This window comes from Oncorhynchus nerka, linkage group LG25, assembly GCF_034236695.1.
Source record: "Oncorhynchus nerka isolate Pitt River linkage group LG25, Oner_Uvic_2.0, whole genome shotgun sequence".
NCBI classification, from domain to species: domain Eukaryota; kingdom Metazoa; phylum Chordata; class Actinopteri; order Salmoniformes; family Salmonidae; genus Oncorhynchus; species Oncorhynchus nerka.
Window position 1 is genome coordinate 15,381,293 of NC_088420.1, and position 15,494 is coordinate 15,396,786.

Here is a 15,494-nt window from a genome sequence, read left to right on the forward strand (position 1 = left end):
CCCCCAAGCCATAAGACTCCTGAACAGCTAATCAAATGGCTACCCAGACTATTTGCATGCGCCCCCCCTCTCTCTTCTACGCTGCTGCTACTCTGTTATTATCTAGTCACTTTAATAACTCTACCGACATGTACATATTACCTCAACACAGGTGCCCCTGCACATTGACTCTGTACCGGTACCCCCTGTATATAGCCCCGCTATTGTTATTTACTGCTGCTCTTTAATTATTTGGTATTCTTATCTCTTACTTTTTGGGGGGGGTATTTTCTTAAATATTTTCTTAAACAACTGCATTGTTGTATTGGGCACATGTAATTGATTCTCTTAGCAGACGCCATTTATTTGCAGTGGTAACCTATTTGAGTATAAATGTAGCTGTATCTCAGGAGACACCATATATTTCTGAGTATTTTCAATTCTGTCGTATTATACATCACATTCAGCCCACGTTAAAGCACACAGCTTTATTCAAACAGAACATTCAGCCCACATTAAACCACACAGCTTAATTCAAACAGAATTGGTCCTATTTTTTTTCATATTTCTTGGCACTGCTAGAGGCTAAGGAATTATCCTGTGGTGATGTACTGTAGCCCATACATGTGTGTATTTCTCATGCTTACAGCCAATAGGAAAGGATAGGATGAACTTTAATATCCTCCAGGGGAGAATTGTCTTCGACACACAGTACTCCTGTATACATTGCACGTTACCCATCAATAGCCACAAGAAGCCTAATGAAAGGGCCTCCAGGGGACCTAATACTGTATTCAGAATCTAAAGCATTGGATAATAGGACATGGATGCATACACACACACGCATTCATGCGCACACACGCGCACACACACTGAGAAAGAGAGAGAGCAAAACACAGAGAAAGAGAGAGCAAAACACAGAGAAAGAGAGAGCAAAACACAGAGAAAGAGAGAGAGCAAAACACAGAGAAAGAGAGAGAGCAAAACACACACAGAGGCACTGAAACACGGAGAGAAAGCTACAAGACAATATTCCCATAAAGCATGAAAAACAGGGACACGTTTGATACATAAAACCCTCTATTTTCCAGTCTAAATGATTTTTGATCTTTGTTTTGTTAAAAAAAAAAACATCAACACTTTATTTGCTGTCCCAATACGAATTGGGATACAATCCTTGATGGTATATAGAACCTCAGAGACAGGCTTCTCTGTAACTTAACCATAGATGATACTGAAGAGGAGGAGGAGGAGGAGGTTGAGGAGGAGGAAGGGCATTTCACAGTGCTGCAACAGTTCATCTTGAGCTGGACACAATGGATGAACCCAGTGGTGGTCCCTTTAGCAATGAGATTGTGATGATGGGAAGAGAGGACATTGCATGCTTTAGGGACACAATGTACAGCACCCTCTCCTTCTAAAAATATATAAGCAATGTGTGGAGGCCACAGGAATTAGAAGAAGAATATGACCGTTGTCCAATGGAAACTTCTGGTTTTATTCCAACCCCGCCGAAAGACACACATATAGAGGTTGGAGAAAGGAGGAGGAGGAGGTGGATGAAGAATGTGGCCCTAGAAATGTGTGTCCATCTGACTTCCCTTGGCACCGGGCAGAACCACTCCGTTGCTGTTATCCTGCCACCTCAGCCACCTCATATGGATTTCCTTTTGGACCTGATACAAACAGATACACACCCATAGAATTAGGAATTAGAATACTAGAATGGACGAGAACCTTCTTATGGTGGGATAAAGGGCAACCATTTTGGTCAGGAGTTGGTCAAATATGATTTGCCAGTACTGTGATAAGATCATTGTGCAAAACAATGAATGTGAAGATTTTATCTGCACTGTATCTGTGTTAGCTATATTGCCAGACAGTTTTAGAGGAATGATTCCATACACTTTTCAAATTAACTGCCAATATGCCAACATTCCATTCAAAGTCAATCCACAGCTATACACTGGCTCAAAACAGTTGATGATAGGACAGCCCAGTTGTAAATGCAACAAGTACTGATATTGTATCATATAACACCACTCACAGATTTCCAAGAAAACAGTATCTAAAACATTTATGGTCTGTTTACATATATTTTAGAGGCTATTTATACAGAAGGTGTATAAAACCCATATAAACTGTATTTATAATTATACGACAGGTTGATTATAATTCCATTACACACTTTTGGATATATTAAATGCATTATTTTTATTTTCCTGCATAAGTACAAGCAGGGAATGCATCACCTATGCCTCTACTGCCATTCAATCCAATTAGACTGGTTTGGAATTTCTTCTTGACCAAGATGGCTGCCATTTTCGCACCACTATGGAACTTAATAGGTAATTTAATAGGATCTAAATGCACACACACAAAGACCTCAGATTACATCACCACAGACATTGTAGGAGATACTTCAGATCATGACAGCCAGTTTTTAGTGTTGTTGAAAATGATTGGATGGATGAATAAATGAACGAATTAACAAACGAATGAAAGAAATTAATTGGAAAAAATGAATCACTTATTGACTATTGTGAGTTTCTATATACAGCAGCACTGAGTTTCATTGCTGAATTACACAAGCTAGTCCTTAAGTGGTGCACATCTGCAAAAAACCCAGCTGGGGTCAAATTAACTGATTTCTAAGCACTCGGTGTAAACTCAGTAGGGATGAATATTTTCCCGAAAATCTACCATAAAAAAAAAAATCTACCATAATTCAAATGTATCTCTAGAGTCTCGGAAAATACCGCAAAAATCAGATGTGCTCCATCTACACCGTTTAAAACCAAGTTGTGGTCACTATGGGTTCTCCCCAAATAAGAGTGGTGCTGCGCCACCTTGTTGGCTTGACTGCGCCACTATGTAAAGATTTCAGAGCAAATTAAACTGATAGAGCAACTATCATGCATTGCTAAATATATTTGATCACCAATGACATTGTTGTGAATTGCAAAACAGGCCTTTCATAGATTCATAGCGTTATCATGTTTCTCAATTAATTCAGCGCATTTCGACACAGAGCACACCCAGAGTATAGCATTTTTCAATCATACAACATTTGTAATGGCAGTCAAACCAAAGTTGCTAAGCTTGCTAGATAACCTCCTTTAACGAATGACAGAATATATCCTATATTTGGCAAAATCAAGTTGATGATTATACAGATGGCAGATCAGCTCATGAATAACGAGGGGGGGGGGGGGTGAAGAGTGTGGAAATTGTTTAAATATCAAGGTATCTTAACGGGGATCATCTCTACTGTCATACCGTTTGTTGATCACACATTCTCTCCCGAAGCTCTCATACGGGCAGCAGGTGGGTGGGTGCTAACATTTGTCCTATTTCACACGTGCATGTATTATGAGACACCCTCGGAGAGTGGGTTCACGGCCAGGGATCAAACATTATGTGTTTGTTCCACATCCCACTCCCCCTGAGACACCCTCGGAGAGTGGGTTCACGGCCAGGGATCAAACATTATGTGTTTGTTCCACATCCCACTCCCCCTGAGACACCCTCGGAGAGTGGGTTCACGGCCAGGGATCAAACATTATGTGTTTGTTCCACATCCCACTCCCCCTGAGACACCCTCGGAGAGTGGGTTCACGGCCAGGGATCAAACATTATGTGTTTGTTCCACATCCCACTCCCCTGAGACACCCTCGGAGAGTGGGTTCACGGCCAGGGATCAAACATTATGTGTTTGTTCCACATCCCACTCCCCCTGAGACACTCTCGGAGAGTGGGTTCACGGCCAGGGATCAAACATTATGTGTTTGTTCCACATCCCACTCCCCCTGAGACACCCTCGGAGAGTGGGTTCACGGCCAGGGATCAAACATTATGTGTTTGTTCCACATCCCACTCCCCCTGAGACACCCTCGGAGAGTGGGTTCACGGCCAGGGATCAAACATTATGTGTTTGTTCCACATCCCACCCCCCCTGAGACACCCTCGGAGAGTGGGTTCACAGCCAGGGATCAAACATTATTGACTGTGACCCTGGAGCAATGTTGTATATTTTTGTGGAATTGCATTGGTGCGACATTGGGGATGTTGTATTTATTTGGCAGGTCTTGTCATTCGATTTTTCAGGAAATGTGAAGAGTGTTCCAGAGACAACCCCGGGATCCATGGTAACCCATGTTATTTTTTTTATATATTTTTTTATTTCACCTTTATTTAACCAGGTAGGCAAGTTGAGAACAAGTTCTCATTTACAATTGCTACCTGGCCAAGATAAAGCAAAGCAGTTCGACAGATACAACGACAAAGAGTTACACATGGAGTAAAACAAACATACAGTCAATAATACAGTATAAACAAGTCTATATACAATGTGAGCAAATGAGGTGAGAAGGGAGATAAAGGCAAAAAAGGCCATGGTGGCAAAGTAAATACAATATAGCATGTAAAACACTGGAATGGTAGTTTTGCAATGGAAGAATGTGCAAAGTAGAAATAAAAATATTGGGATGCAAAGGAGCAAAATAAATTAATTAATTAAATACAGTTGGGAAAAAGGTAGTTGTTTGGGCTAAATTATAGGTGGGCTATGTACAGGTGCAGTAATCTGTGAGCTAATAATCCCGCGATCCATGGTAACCCATGGTAATAACCCCGGGATCCATGGTAACCCATGTTAATAACCCCGGGATCCATGGTAACCCATGTTAACACCTAAAACACTTGTGTAAGTTGCTTTGGCTACAAGCATCTGCTCAATGGCTTATATTACATTATTAGCTTCTGATTTATATCAAAGCAACATTTCGAGAGCAGAATGGTTGGTGTTTATTATTGTTGGAACGTTAGTGAAGGCTACTCACCTCTTGATTGAGAAAGCAGTAGAGGATCGCTACTATCAGCCCCTACAAGACAGAGGATATATAATCAATAACTCAATATTTATAGATTTTAAGTACCCAGATGTTCTCAAAATTTAAGAGAAGTATAATTGTGAAGTATAATTGTTGCAAGTATAATTGTACATAAAGCCATAAAATGTATATTATATATTGCTGCACAGATTCAGCCATAGCGTCAACAGCTGAACGACCGCAAATATGTATCGTGCTTGTTAATGAGCTCGCTGTAAGCTATGCTAGTGTTGAACTAGTTGATGAGACTGGTTGTATTCCCAACATAGTGCACTGGGGATCTGGTCAAAAGTAGGGCACTATAATAGGGCGCCATTTGGGATGCAGGCACTGTCTAAACTCTCCTGCTTTTCCTGTCGCCTTTACAACCTAAAGACGTGGCACGAATCAGTTCTCAGCTGTTTCTCACTCTTCCCATGAACAAAGCCATGTATGATAGTTTATTCCTGTTTCTCACTCTTCCCATGAACAAAGCCATGTATGATAGTTTATTCCTGTTTCTCACTCTTCCCATGAACAAAGCCATGTATGATAGTTTATTCCTGTTTCTCGCTCTTCCCATGAACAAAGCCATGTATGATAGTTTATTCCTGTTTCTCACTCTTCCCATGAACAAAGCCATGTATGATAGTTTATTCCTGTTTCTCACTCTTCCCATGAACAAAGCCATGTATGATAGTTTATTCCTGTTTCTCACTCTTCCCATGAACAAAGCCATGTATGATAGTTTATTCCTGTTTCTCACTCTTCCCATGAACAAAGCCATGTATGATAGTTTATTCCTGTTTCTCACTCTTCCCATGAACAAAGCAATGTATGATAGTTTATTCCTGTTTCTCACTCTTCCCATGAACAAAGCCATGTATGATAGTTTATTCCTGTTTCTCATAGTTGCCTAACGGTTTATTTTTCTATATTTGATAAGTATAATTGTCTTTATCTGTTGTCTAGTACTGTCTTTTTGATATCTAGGGCCATCTGCATTAAGTGCTGTATGTCTCCCCAGTTGCGTACTTGTGGTGTGAACTGCTGACTGCTCATAACTTGCAGATGATTGTTGACACATTCACCAGAATCAACGGGCAGGGCAATTTGTGACTTGTTTTGGTAATCAGTGACTTTATTGGGGGGGAATGGTTTCTACTCTCCTAGGCAATCAGCAATTAGTACAGGGAGGTGTGCTCTCCACCTGTGCTTGGCAATTAGCAATTAGTGTTAGTTCTTCAGTCTCCCCTGGTTTCTCAGCGGCAGCTGTAAATGGCGGGTCGTGTCAGTCTCGTCGGAAAAACTAAGACCGTCGCCGAAACAAAGATGGTTCTGCAGAGTTATAATGAAGGAAGGAGAGGGAGGCTACCCACCATTATCTCATTTGAATATCTTACAAAGTTATTTACAGATTCTCATTTTGCTCTTTTGTAGCTTTTGGGGGGGGGCACACAACCCATGTGGAATTCAAGTTCTCTGGCAGCATTTGGAACTGCCGATCTACGGTCAAGAACACATAGTTCATCTCACCCTATGCTGCCCTTCACTCCCTTTACTTGTTTGGCCCTGATGGAGACCCAGAGAACACTGCTGCTCTCTAACCACGTTTTCTCTCATAGTCCAAGAGCATCTGGGCGTCGCAGTGATGGCACAGGGCTATTCATTTCTCTTAACTGGAGATTTTATGTTTTCTCCCTCTCTCACCTCCATCTCATGTGAATTCCATGCCGTCGCTGTCATTTGTCCACTCAAGCTTAACATTGTTGTCATCTATCACCAACCAGGTGCCCTTGGGGAGTTCCTCAATGAGCTTGACACCTTTAATTTTAAGCAAATTTCCTGACAATGGCTCACCACACTTCTTACTTTGCAACTTCAACCTTACCGACTTCTGCCTTCGACTAATTTCTTTCCAACTCTCTTCCCCCTCTTTGCCCCTTGACCTCACCCTTTCCCAATCCCCTCCAACTCACAAGGCAGGCAATACACTTGACCTCATCTTTACAAGAGGCTATTCACCTACTAACCTCACTGCACCCCCCAGGTCTCTGATCCCTACCTTGTTTCCTTTGTCTCCCTTTCCTCCAACCCTAACCACTCAGCCCCTACCCAGATGGTCATGCGCCATCGCAATCTTCGCTCTCTCTCCCACTACTCTCTCCTCTTCTAATCTATCATCTCTCCCTTCTGATAAATCATTTTCCTTCCTGTCTCCTGATTCTGCCTCTTCGACCCTACTCTCCTTCCTTTCCGCAGCCAGATCGGACCTTCCCTCTTGCTTCGTGGCTGAGTGACTCATTGCAAGCTTACTGAACAGGGCTTCGGGCAGATGACCGAAAAATGGAGGAAAACTAAACTTCCGGAGGTCCTATCATCCTTTCAGTCTCTCTCTACCTTCTCTTCCTCTGTATGTGCTGGGAAAGCTACCTTCTCAATCTAAATTGCAGGCTTCTGCCTCCAACCCTCTTTCCACCTTCTCCTCCCTCCTTAATCCTCCACCCCCTCCCTCTCTACTGACGACTTTGTCAACCACTTTGAAAGAAGGTTGATAACATCCACTCCTCAATCACTCAGCCTATTGAGTCCAATAGTCCCACTCAAACAGAACTACCATATGCCTTGACCTCTTTCTCCCCTCTCTCCAGATGAAATCCTGCGACTAGTGAGGTCTGGCCATCCGACAACTTGCCCGCTCGACCCCATACCCTCCTCCAGACCATGTCTGGAAACCTCCCATTCCTCACTTCCCTCATCAGCTCATCTCTGACCACTGGCTGCTTCCCCTCGGACTTCAAAATGTCCCGAGTCGTTCCCCTCAAGAAACTCACAAGGCTCCCCTCCAGCAACTCATCTGATGTGAAAACCTACAGACCTTCTCTATTTTCTTTCCAAAACACAATCTTCTTGAATGTAACCTGACTGGTTAGGAGAAGGTGGAAAGAGGTTGGAGGCAGAAGCCTGCAATTTAGATGTTTACAAGACAGGTCACTCAACTGAGACCGGCCTTCTGTGTCATGGAGGCTCTCCGCACTGCCAAAGACAACTCTCTTTCCTCATCCTCCTGCCTTCAACACAGTGAACCATCAGAACCTCCTCACCACCCTGGCTCTGCATCCTACCTCGCAGGCCACTTCTACCACTTCTTCTGTGTCTGCTCCATATACTCTCACTACTGGTGTCCCCCAGGGCTCAGGTCCCCTGTGGGAATTGAACCCACAACCCTAGCATTGCAAGTGCCATGCTCCACACAGGAGTCCTCTTCTCGCATCCTCACATGGTCTCTCCTATCATCCTCACATGGTCTCTCCTATCATCCTCACATGGTCTCTCCTATCATCCTCACATGGTCTCTCCTATCATCCTCACATGGTCTCTCCTATCATCCTCACATGGTCTCTCCTATCATCCTCACATGGTCTCCTATCATTCTCACATGGTCTCCTATCATTCTCACATGGTCTCTCCTATCATCCTCACATGGTCTCTCCTATCATCCTCACATGGTCTCTCCTATCATTCTCACATGGTCTCTCCTATCATCCTCACATGGTCTCTCCTATCATCCTCACATGGTCTCTCCTATCATCCTCATGGTCTCTCCTATCATCCTCACATGGTCTCTCCTATCATTCTCACATGGTCTCTCCTATCATCCTCACATGGTCTCTCCTATCATCCTCACATGGTCTCTCCTATCATCCTCACATGGTCTCTCCTATCATCCTCACATGGTCTCTCCTATCATCCTCACATGGTCTCTCCTATCATCCTCACATGGTCTCTCCTATCATTCTCACATGGTCTCTCCTATCATCCTCACATGGTCTCTCCTATCATCCTCACATGGTCTCTCCTATCATCCTCACATGGTCTCTCCTATCATCCTCAAATGGTCTCTCCTATCATCCTCACATGGTCTCTCCTATCATCCTCACATGGTCTCTCCTATCATCCTCACATGGTCTCTCCTATCATCCTCACATGGTCTCTCCTATCATTCTCACATGGTCTCTCCTATCATCCTCACATGGTCTCTCCTATCATCCTCACATGGTCTCTCCTATCATCCTCTGGTCTCTCCTATCATCCTCACATGGTCTCTCCTATCATCCTCACATGGTCTCTCCTATCATCCTCACATGGTCTCTCCTATCATTCTCACATGGTCTCTCCTATCATCCTCACATGGTCTCTCCTATCATCCTCACATGGTCTCTCCTATCATCCTCACATGGTCTCTCCTATCATCCTCAAATGGTCTCTCCTATCATCCTCACATGGTCTCTCCTATCATCCTCACATGGTCTCTCCTATCATCCTCACATGGTCTCTCCTATCACTGCTATGCGGTTGACACTCTACTACTTTTCTCCCATGGCACCCGCTCCTCCGCACACTCCACTGGCTTCCAATCGATGCTCACATCTAGTACGAGACCATGGTGCTTGACTACGGAGCAACAAGAGGAACTTCTCCTCCCTACCTTCAGGCTGTGCTCAAAGCCTACACCCCAAACCGAGCACTCCGTTCTGAATCAGGGTTAGTTTGGCAGCTGAGGTGAAAAAGGAACAATTAAGTTTGAGGACACCAAGTCTAGATTTAATCTTAGCCTGCGGCTTGGCTATGTGCTAAGAGTACTGTCTAGCCATACTCACAAGTACTTGTATGAGGTGACTACCTCAAGCTCTAAACCCTTAGAAGTAGTAATCACACTGGTGGGGAAAAAGGCATTCTTTTTACCAAACCACATGACCATTGTTTTGGAAGTGATCAGACCCTAGCCTCATGTGACCTTGGATAAAATATTGACAATCAAGTGTTTCTACGGAGCTGTCTGGTCCACTAGCCCGGGCTGTCTCCCTCTATCAAGCACTTGATCTTACAGAGGGAGAGGAGCATTCTAGAGGGCATGATTGGGCAGAGCAAGTGATAGCTTGAAAACATTTTTGGGGATGTTATCCAATTTTATTTGATCAGATTTTTTATAAGTTATGTAAAAGGCCAAATGAAAAACGAATATGCTATGATTATCAGGCTTTACATAGCTTGAGAATTGTTCATGTAAGTAACTGCTCTTTTTTAATATTCTGATGCCTTTTTTTACAGACTGTAAAAGTGCTATCCATCCCAGGAATAATTTATGTAAATTAGATTTATATAAATATTCATTACATACGATGTACATGCCACAACACATTTTGAGGCAACATATCCACTTCATAAGACTGTCAGTGTTTTCTTTATCCGGTAATGGCTGGCTTTTAATCTATTAAAAATAAAAGCAGATGAATTAATTGTTGTCCAGGAGACGAGGGGAAAAAATCCATTGCGAAATAATGCATTTTAGCCCATTCATTGACTGAAATAGCAGTCGCTGTAGCGAGAGTGTAACGTGCCTCAATAAGACACATCAGTGCACAACAATTCTAAAAGCATTGGTGTGTAAAAATACTCTTTTTTTTCCAAATGGTAAATTGAAACTCGCATAGGCAACTAGACAGGCTTCACTCGCCGAGGGGGGCATAGCCGATGTTCTCCGCTGGTGCCAATAAGAAGCTACTTTTCGCTCAATTAAATTGCGAATTTTGCTTATTAAAAGACCGAGTCTTTTCATTCTTATATTTACAGAAATAGCCATTTCGCTTTCCAAACTGTTTTTCTATTTGGTATTTGCCGAGCGCTCTGGCCAAATTGCATGCCCTTCCGACTGTAGGCTATGCGATCTAAAACAACCGGCAGCTTTAAAAAAATAAATAAGCCAATGATCCTCTGTGTCCAAATCATGCTTTCTGGTGTAGTAGCCTATTTTGAATGATTATATTTGTTTATGTATAGAGGAGTAAGCTATTTAGGGAACTTCTAGCTTCCCTATCTTTATTGATGCCCCACCTATTTATTCTAACGTCTTCAAATTGCTCATCAGAATTCGGTTAGAATGCCGCACGCTGTTATATTTTGTGTTAAGATGAATTTCCATAAAGTAAATGTGACTTCTGGAATTTTGAGCACAGTGAGTGGATGCCCCTCAGGTTGCCCAACCAATATGGATCCGGTACATTTCTTAAATGACCAGTAAATGTAAAGGCTTCCGGTCAAGTGTCCGGAGCCCACATTTTCCATCGGAAATCCTGGTGTGTGTGTGTGTGTGTGTGTGTGTGTGGGGGGGGGTCAGAGTACCTGAAAGGACCCCATGCAGAGCTCGAACCAGAGGCGCACGCTAACATTGAAGTAGTCAGGTAGGAAGTTAAACACCATGTAGGGGGTCCCGAAGAGGGGGATGAGGAGCAGGGTTGACTTAGTCAGCCGTCTAGCAGAGAGGGAAGAGAAAATACGTTTGAGTAATAAGCTCTGGGGGTGTTCATGTTTATCAAATGTATTGGTCGCATACACAAATTTAGCGGGTGGAGCGAAATGTTGGAGTAAATATGATTGTGTACAAGAATGCATTTCAAAGTAATTTACGAGTGGGAAAATACTGGTATCATATTATAGGTGTTCATGTCTTTTTTAAAGTCTACTTCACTGACCTTTGAGAATATAATAGGGCCTACATATGCATGAGGGCTTTCAAGGCTCTAGCCAATTACTCTGCACTGCCCTCCAATAAGGTATTCATCTACTAAGCCTCTTGAGTGGTGAAGTGGTGTAGGTTCCAGGTGGGTGAATTAGACCTTGCCCACATCGGAAGCATTCCATTACAAAAACATGTTTCCTTCAGCCCTTGACTACGCTCCTTCCTGGATATCAAGAGACTGGATAGGTAAGTAATAGGTTGATTTTCCATCATTGTTTTCACCTGTTAGTGCTCTCAGATCTGTGAGGGAAAGTTAAAGGTGGTGCAATGTGTGTTTTAGAAGTGAAATCCAGCTATGATTACAGAAGGTAGCAGACAGACATCCACATGAAATGAACTAGAGGACCTGAAGTGAGCTGAATGGAAATGTACTTAAATGAACTGATCATTTGATTTCAGTTCATTTAAGTAAATTGACTCCAGTTCAAAGTTGGATGCAGTTTTGCCTGTATAGGAAGCCTCCTAGCTCATTAAAACTGCTCTTCATAAGAGGCCTGTTTCTGAACTCTCTAAAAGCACCCAACAGTGTACATGAAAAGTGCTTTACAATTCGTACACGTTCTCTCTCTAATTGCTGAAATGTACTACATTTAACCAGCGCCATGCAGCAGCCAAGCCACTGAGTAGACCGTTCCCTTCAGTAATCGTCTAAATCAAAGATTATTTGTCACGTGCTGAATACAACAGGTGTAGACCTTACAGTGAAATGCTTACTTACAAGCCCTTAACACATTTTTCTTAACTTGTTGGTTATCAATTTTTTACTGAAGTAAAAAACATATAAAATAAAAGTAACAAATAATTAAACAGCAGCAGTAAAATATCAATAGCCAGGCTTTATACAGGGGGTACCGGTACAGAGACAATGTGGAGGCTATATACAGGGGGTACCAGTACAGAGTCAATGTGGAGGCTATATACAGGGGGTACCAGTACAGAGTCAATGTGGAGGCTATATACAGGGGGTACCGGTACAGAGTCAGTGTGGAGGCTATATACAGGGGGTACCGGTACAGAGACAATGTGGAGGCTATATACAGGGGGTACCAGTACAGAGTCAATGTGGAGGCTATATACAGAGGGTACCGGTACAGAGTCAGTGTGGAGGCTATATACAGGGGGTACCGGTACAGAGACAATGTGGAGGCTATATACAGGGGGTACCAGTACAGAGTCAATGTGGAGGCTATATACAGGGGGTACCAGTACAGAGTCAATGTGGAGGCTATATACAGAGGGTACCGGTACAGAGACAATGTGGAGGCTATATACAGGGGTACCAGTACAGAGTCAATGTGGAGGCTATATACAGGGGTACCAGTACAGAGACAATGTGGAGGCTATATACAGGGGGTACCAGTACAGAGACAATGTGGAGGCTATATACAGGGGTACCAGTACAGAGTCAATGTGGAGGCTATATACAGGGGTACCAGTACAGAGTCAATGTGGAGGCTATATACAGGGGTACCAGTACAGAGACAATGTGGAGGCTATATACAGGGGGTACCAGTACAGAGACAATGTGGAGGCTATATACAGGGGTACCAGTACAGAGACAATGTGGAGGCTATATACAGGGGTACCGGTACAGAGACAATGTGGAGGCTATATACAGGGGTACCGGTACAGAGTCAATGTGGAGGCTATATACAGGGGGTACCAGTACAGAGACAATATGGAGGCTATATACAGAGGGTACCGGTACAGAGTCAATGTGGAGGCTATATACAGGAGTACCGGTACAGAGTCAATGTGGAGGTTATATACAGAGGGTACCGGTACAGAGTCAATGTGGAGGCTATATACAGGGGTACCAGTACAGAGACAATGTGGAGGCTATATACAGGGGTACCAGTACAGAGACAATGTGGAGGCTATATACAGGGGGTACCGGTACAGAGACAATGTGGAGGCTATATACAGGGGGTACCGGTACAGAGTCAATGTGGAGGCTATATACAGGGGTACCAGTACAGAGACAATATGGAGGCTATATACAGAGGGTACCGGTACAGAGTCAATGTGGAGGCTATATACAGAGGGTACCGGTACAGAGTCAATGTGGAGGCTATATACAGGGGTACCGGTACAGAGTCAATGTGGAGGCTATATACAGGGGTACCAGTACAGAGTCAATGTGGAGGCTATATACAGAGGGTACCAGTACAGAGTCAGTGTGGAGACTATATACAGAGGGTACCAGTACAGAGTCAATGTGGAGGCTATATACAGAGGGTACCGGTACAGAGTCAATGTGGAGGCTATATACAGAGGGTACCAGTACAGAGACAATGTGGAGGCTATATACAGAGGGTACCGGTACAGAGTCAATGTGGAGGCTATATACAGGGGGTACCGGTACAGAGTCAATGTGGAGGCTATATACAGGGGGTACCAGTACAGAGTCAATGTGGAGGCTATATACAGAGGGTACCAGTACAGAGTCAGTGTGGAGACTATATACAGAGGGTACCAGTACAGAGTCAATGTGGAGGCTATATACAGAGGTACCGGTACAGAGTCAATGTGGAGGCTATATACAGGGGGTACCGGTACAGAGTCAATGTGGAGGCTATATACAGGGGGTACCGGTACAGAGTCAATGTGGAGGCTATATACAGGGGTACCAGTACAGAGTCAATGTGGAGGCTATATACAGAGGGTACCAATACAGAGTCAGTGTGGAGACTATATACAGAGGGTACCAGTACAGAGTCAATGTGGAGGCTATATACAGGGGTACCAGTACAGAGTCAATGTGGAGGCTATATACAGAGGGTACCAGTACAGAGTCAATGTGGAGGCTATATACAGGGGGTACCGGTACAGAGTCAATGTGGAGGCTATATACAGGGGTACCAGTACAGAGTCAGTGTGGAGACTATATACAGAGGGTACCAGTACAGAGTCAATGTGGAGGCTATATAGATGGGGTACCAGTACAGAGACAATGTGGAGGCTATATACAGAGGGTACCGGTACAGAGTCAATGTGGAGGCTATATACAGGGGGTACCGGTACAGAGTCAATGTGGAGGCTATATACAGGGGGTACCGGTACAGAGTCAATGTGGAGGCTATATACAGGGGGTACCAGTACAGAGTCAATGTGGAGGCTATATACAGAGGGTACCAGTACAGAGTCAGTGTGGAGACTATATACAGAGGGTACCAGTACAGAGTCAATGTGGAGGCTATATACAGGGGGTACCAGTACAGAGTCAATGTGGAGGCTATATACAGAGGGTACCAGTACAGAGTCAATGTGGAGGCTATATACAGGGGGTACCGGTACAGAGTCAATGTGGAGGCTATATACAGGGGTACCGGTACAGAGTCAATGTGGAGGCTATATACAGGGGTACCGGTACAGAGTCAATGTGGAGGCTATATACAGGGGGTACCGATACAGAGTCAATGTGGAGGCTATATACAGAGGGTACCGATACAGAGTCAATGTGGAGGCTATATACAGAGGGTACCGATACAGAGTCAATGTGGAGGCTATATACAGAGGGTACCGGTACAGAGTCAATGTGGAGGCTATATACAGGGGTACCAGTACAGAGTCAATGTGGAGGCTATATACAGAGGGTACCGATACAGAGTCAATGTGGAGGCTATATACAGGGGGTACCGATACAGAGTCAATGTGGAGGCTATATACAGGGGTACCGGTACAGAGTCAATGTGGAGGCTATATACAGGGGGTACCGGTACAGAGTCAATGTGGAGGCTATATACAGAGGGTACCGGTACAGAGTCAATGTGGAGGCTATATACAGGGGTACCAGTACAGAGTCAATGTGGAGGCTATATACAGAGGGTACCAGTACAGAGTCAATGTGGAGGCTATATACAGAGGGTACCGGTACAGAGTCAATGTGGAGGCTATATACAGAGGGTACCGGTACAGAGTCAATGTGGAGGCTATATACAGAGGGTACCGGTACAGAGTCAATGTGGAGGCTATATACAGGGGGTACCAGTACAGAGTCAGTGTGGAGACTATATACAGGGGGTACCGGTACAGAGTCAGTGTGGAGACTATATACAGAGGGT

The 15,494-nt window shown here is 43.9% G+C and overlaps 1 protein-coding gene across 1 annotated transcript in view; it reads right to left on the reverse strand.

The window, feature by feature from the left end:
* Positions 1 to 1,237: 1,237 nt before the first annotated feature.
* ghrhrl (growth hormone releasing hormone receptor, like) overlaps positions 1,238 to 15,494 on the reverse strand; it is a 67,948-nt gene continuing 53,691 nt past the window's right edge. The window contains exons 11-13 of the mRNA XM_065009921.1: positions 11,034 to 11,163; positions 4,821 to 4,862; positions 1,238 to 1,655 (exon numbers count right to left, since the gene is read on the reverse strand). Of these exons, the coding sequence (XP_064865993.1) occupies positions 1,554 to 1,655; positions 4,821 to 4,862; positions 11,034 to 11,163 (274 nt within the window). The 3' untranslated portion in view covers positions 1,238 to 1,553. The remainder of the gene's footprint in view (positions 1,656 to 4,820; positions 4,863 to 11,033; positions 11,164 to 15,494) is intronic.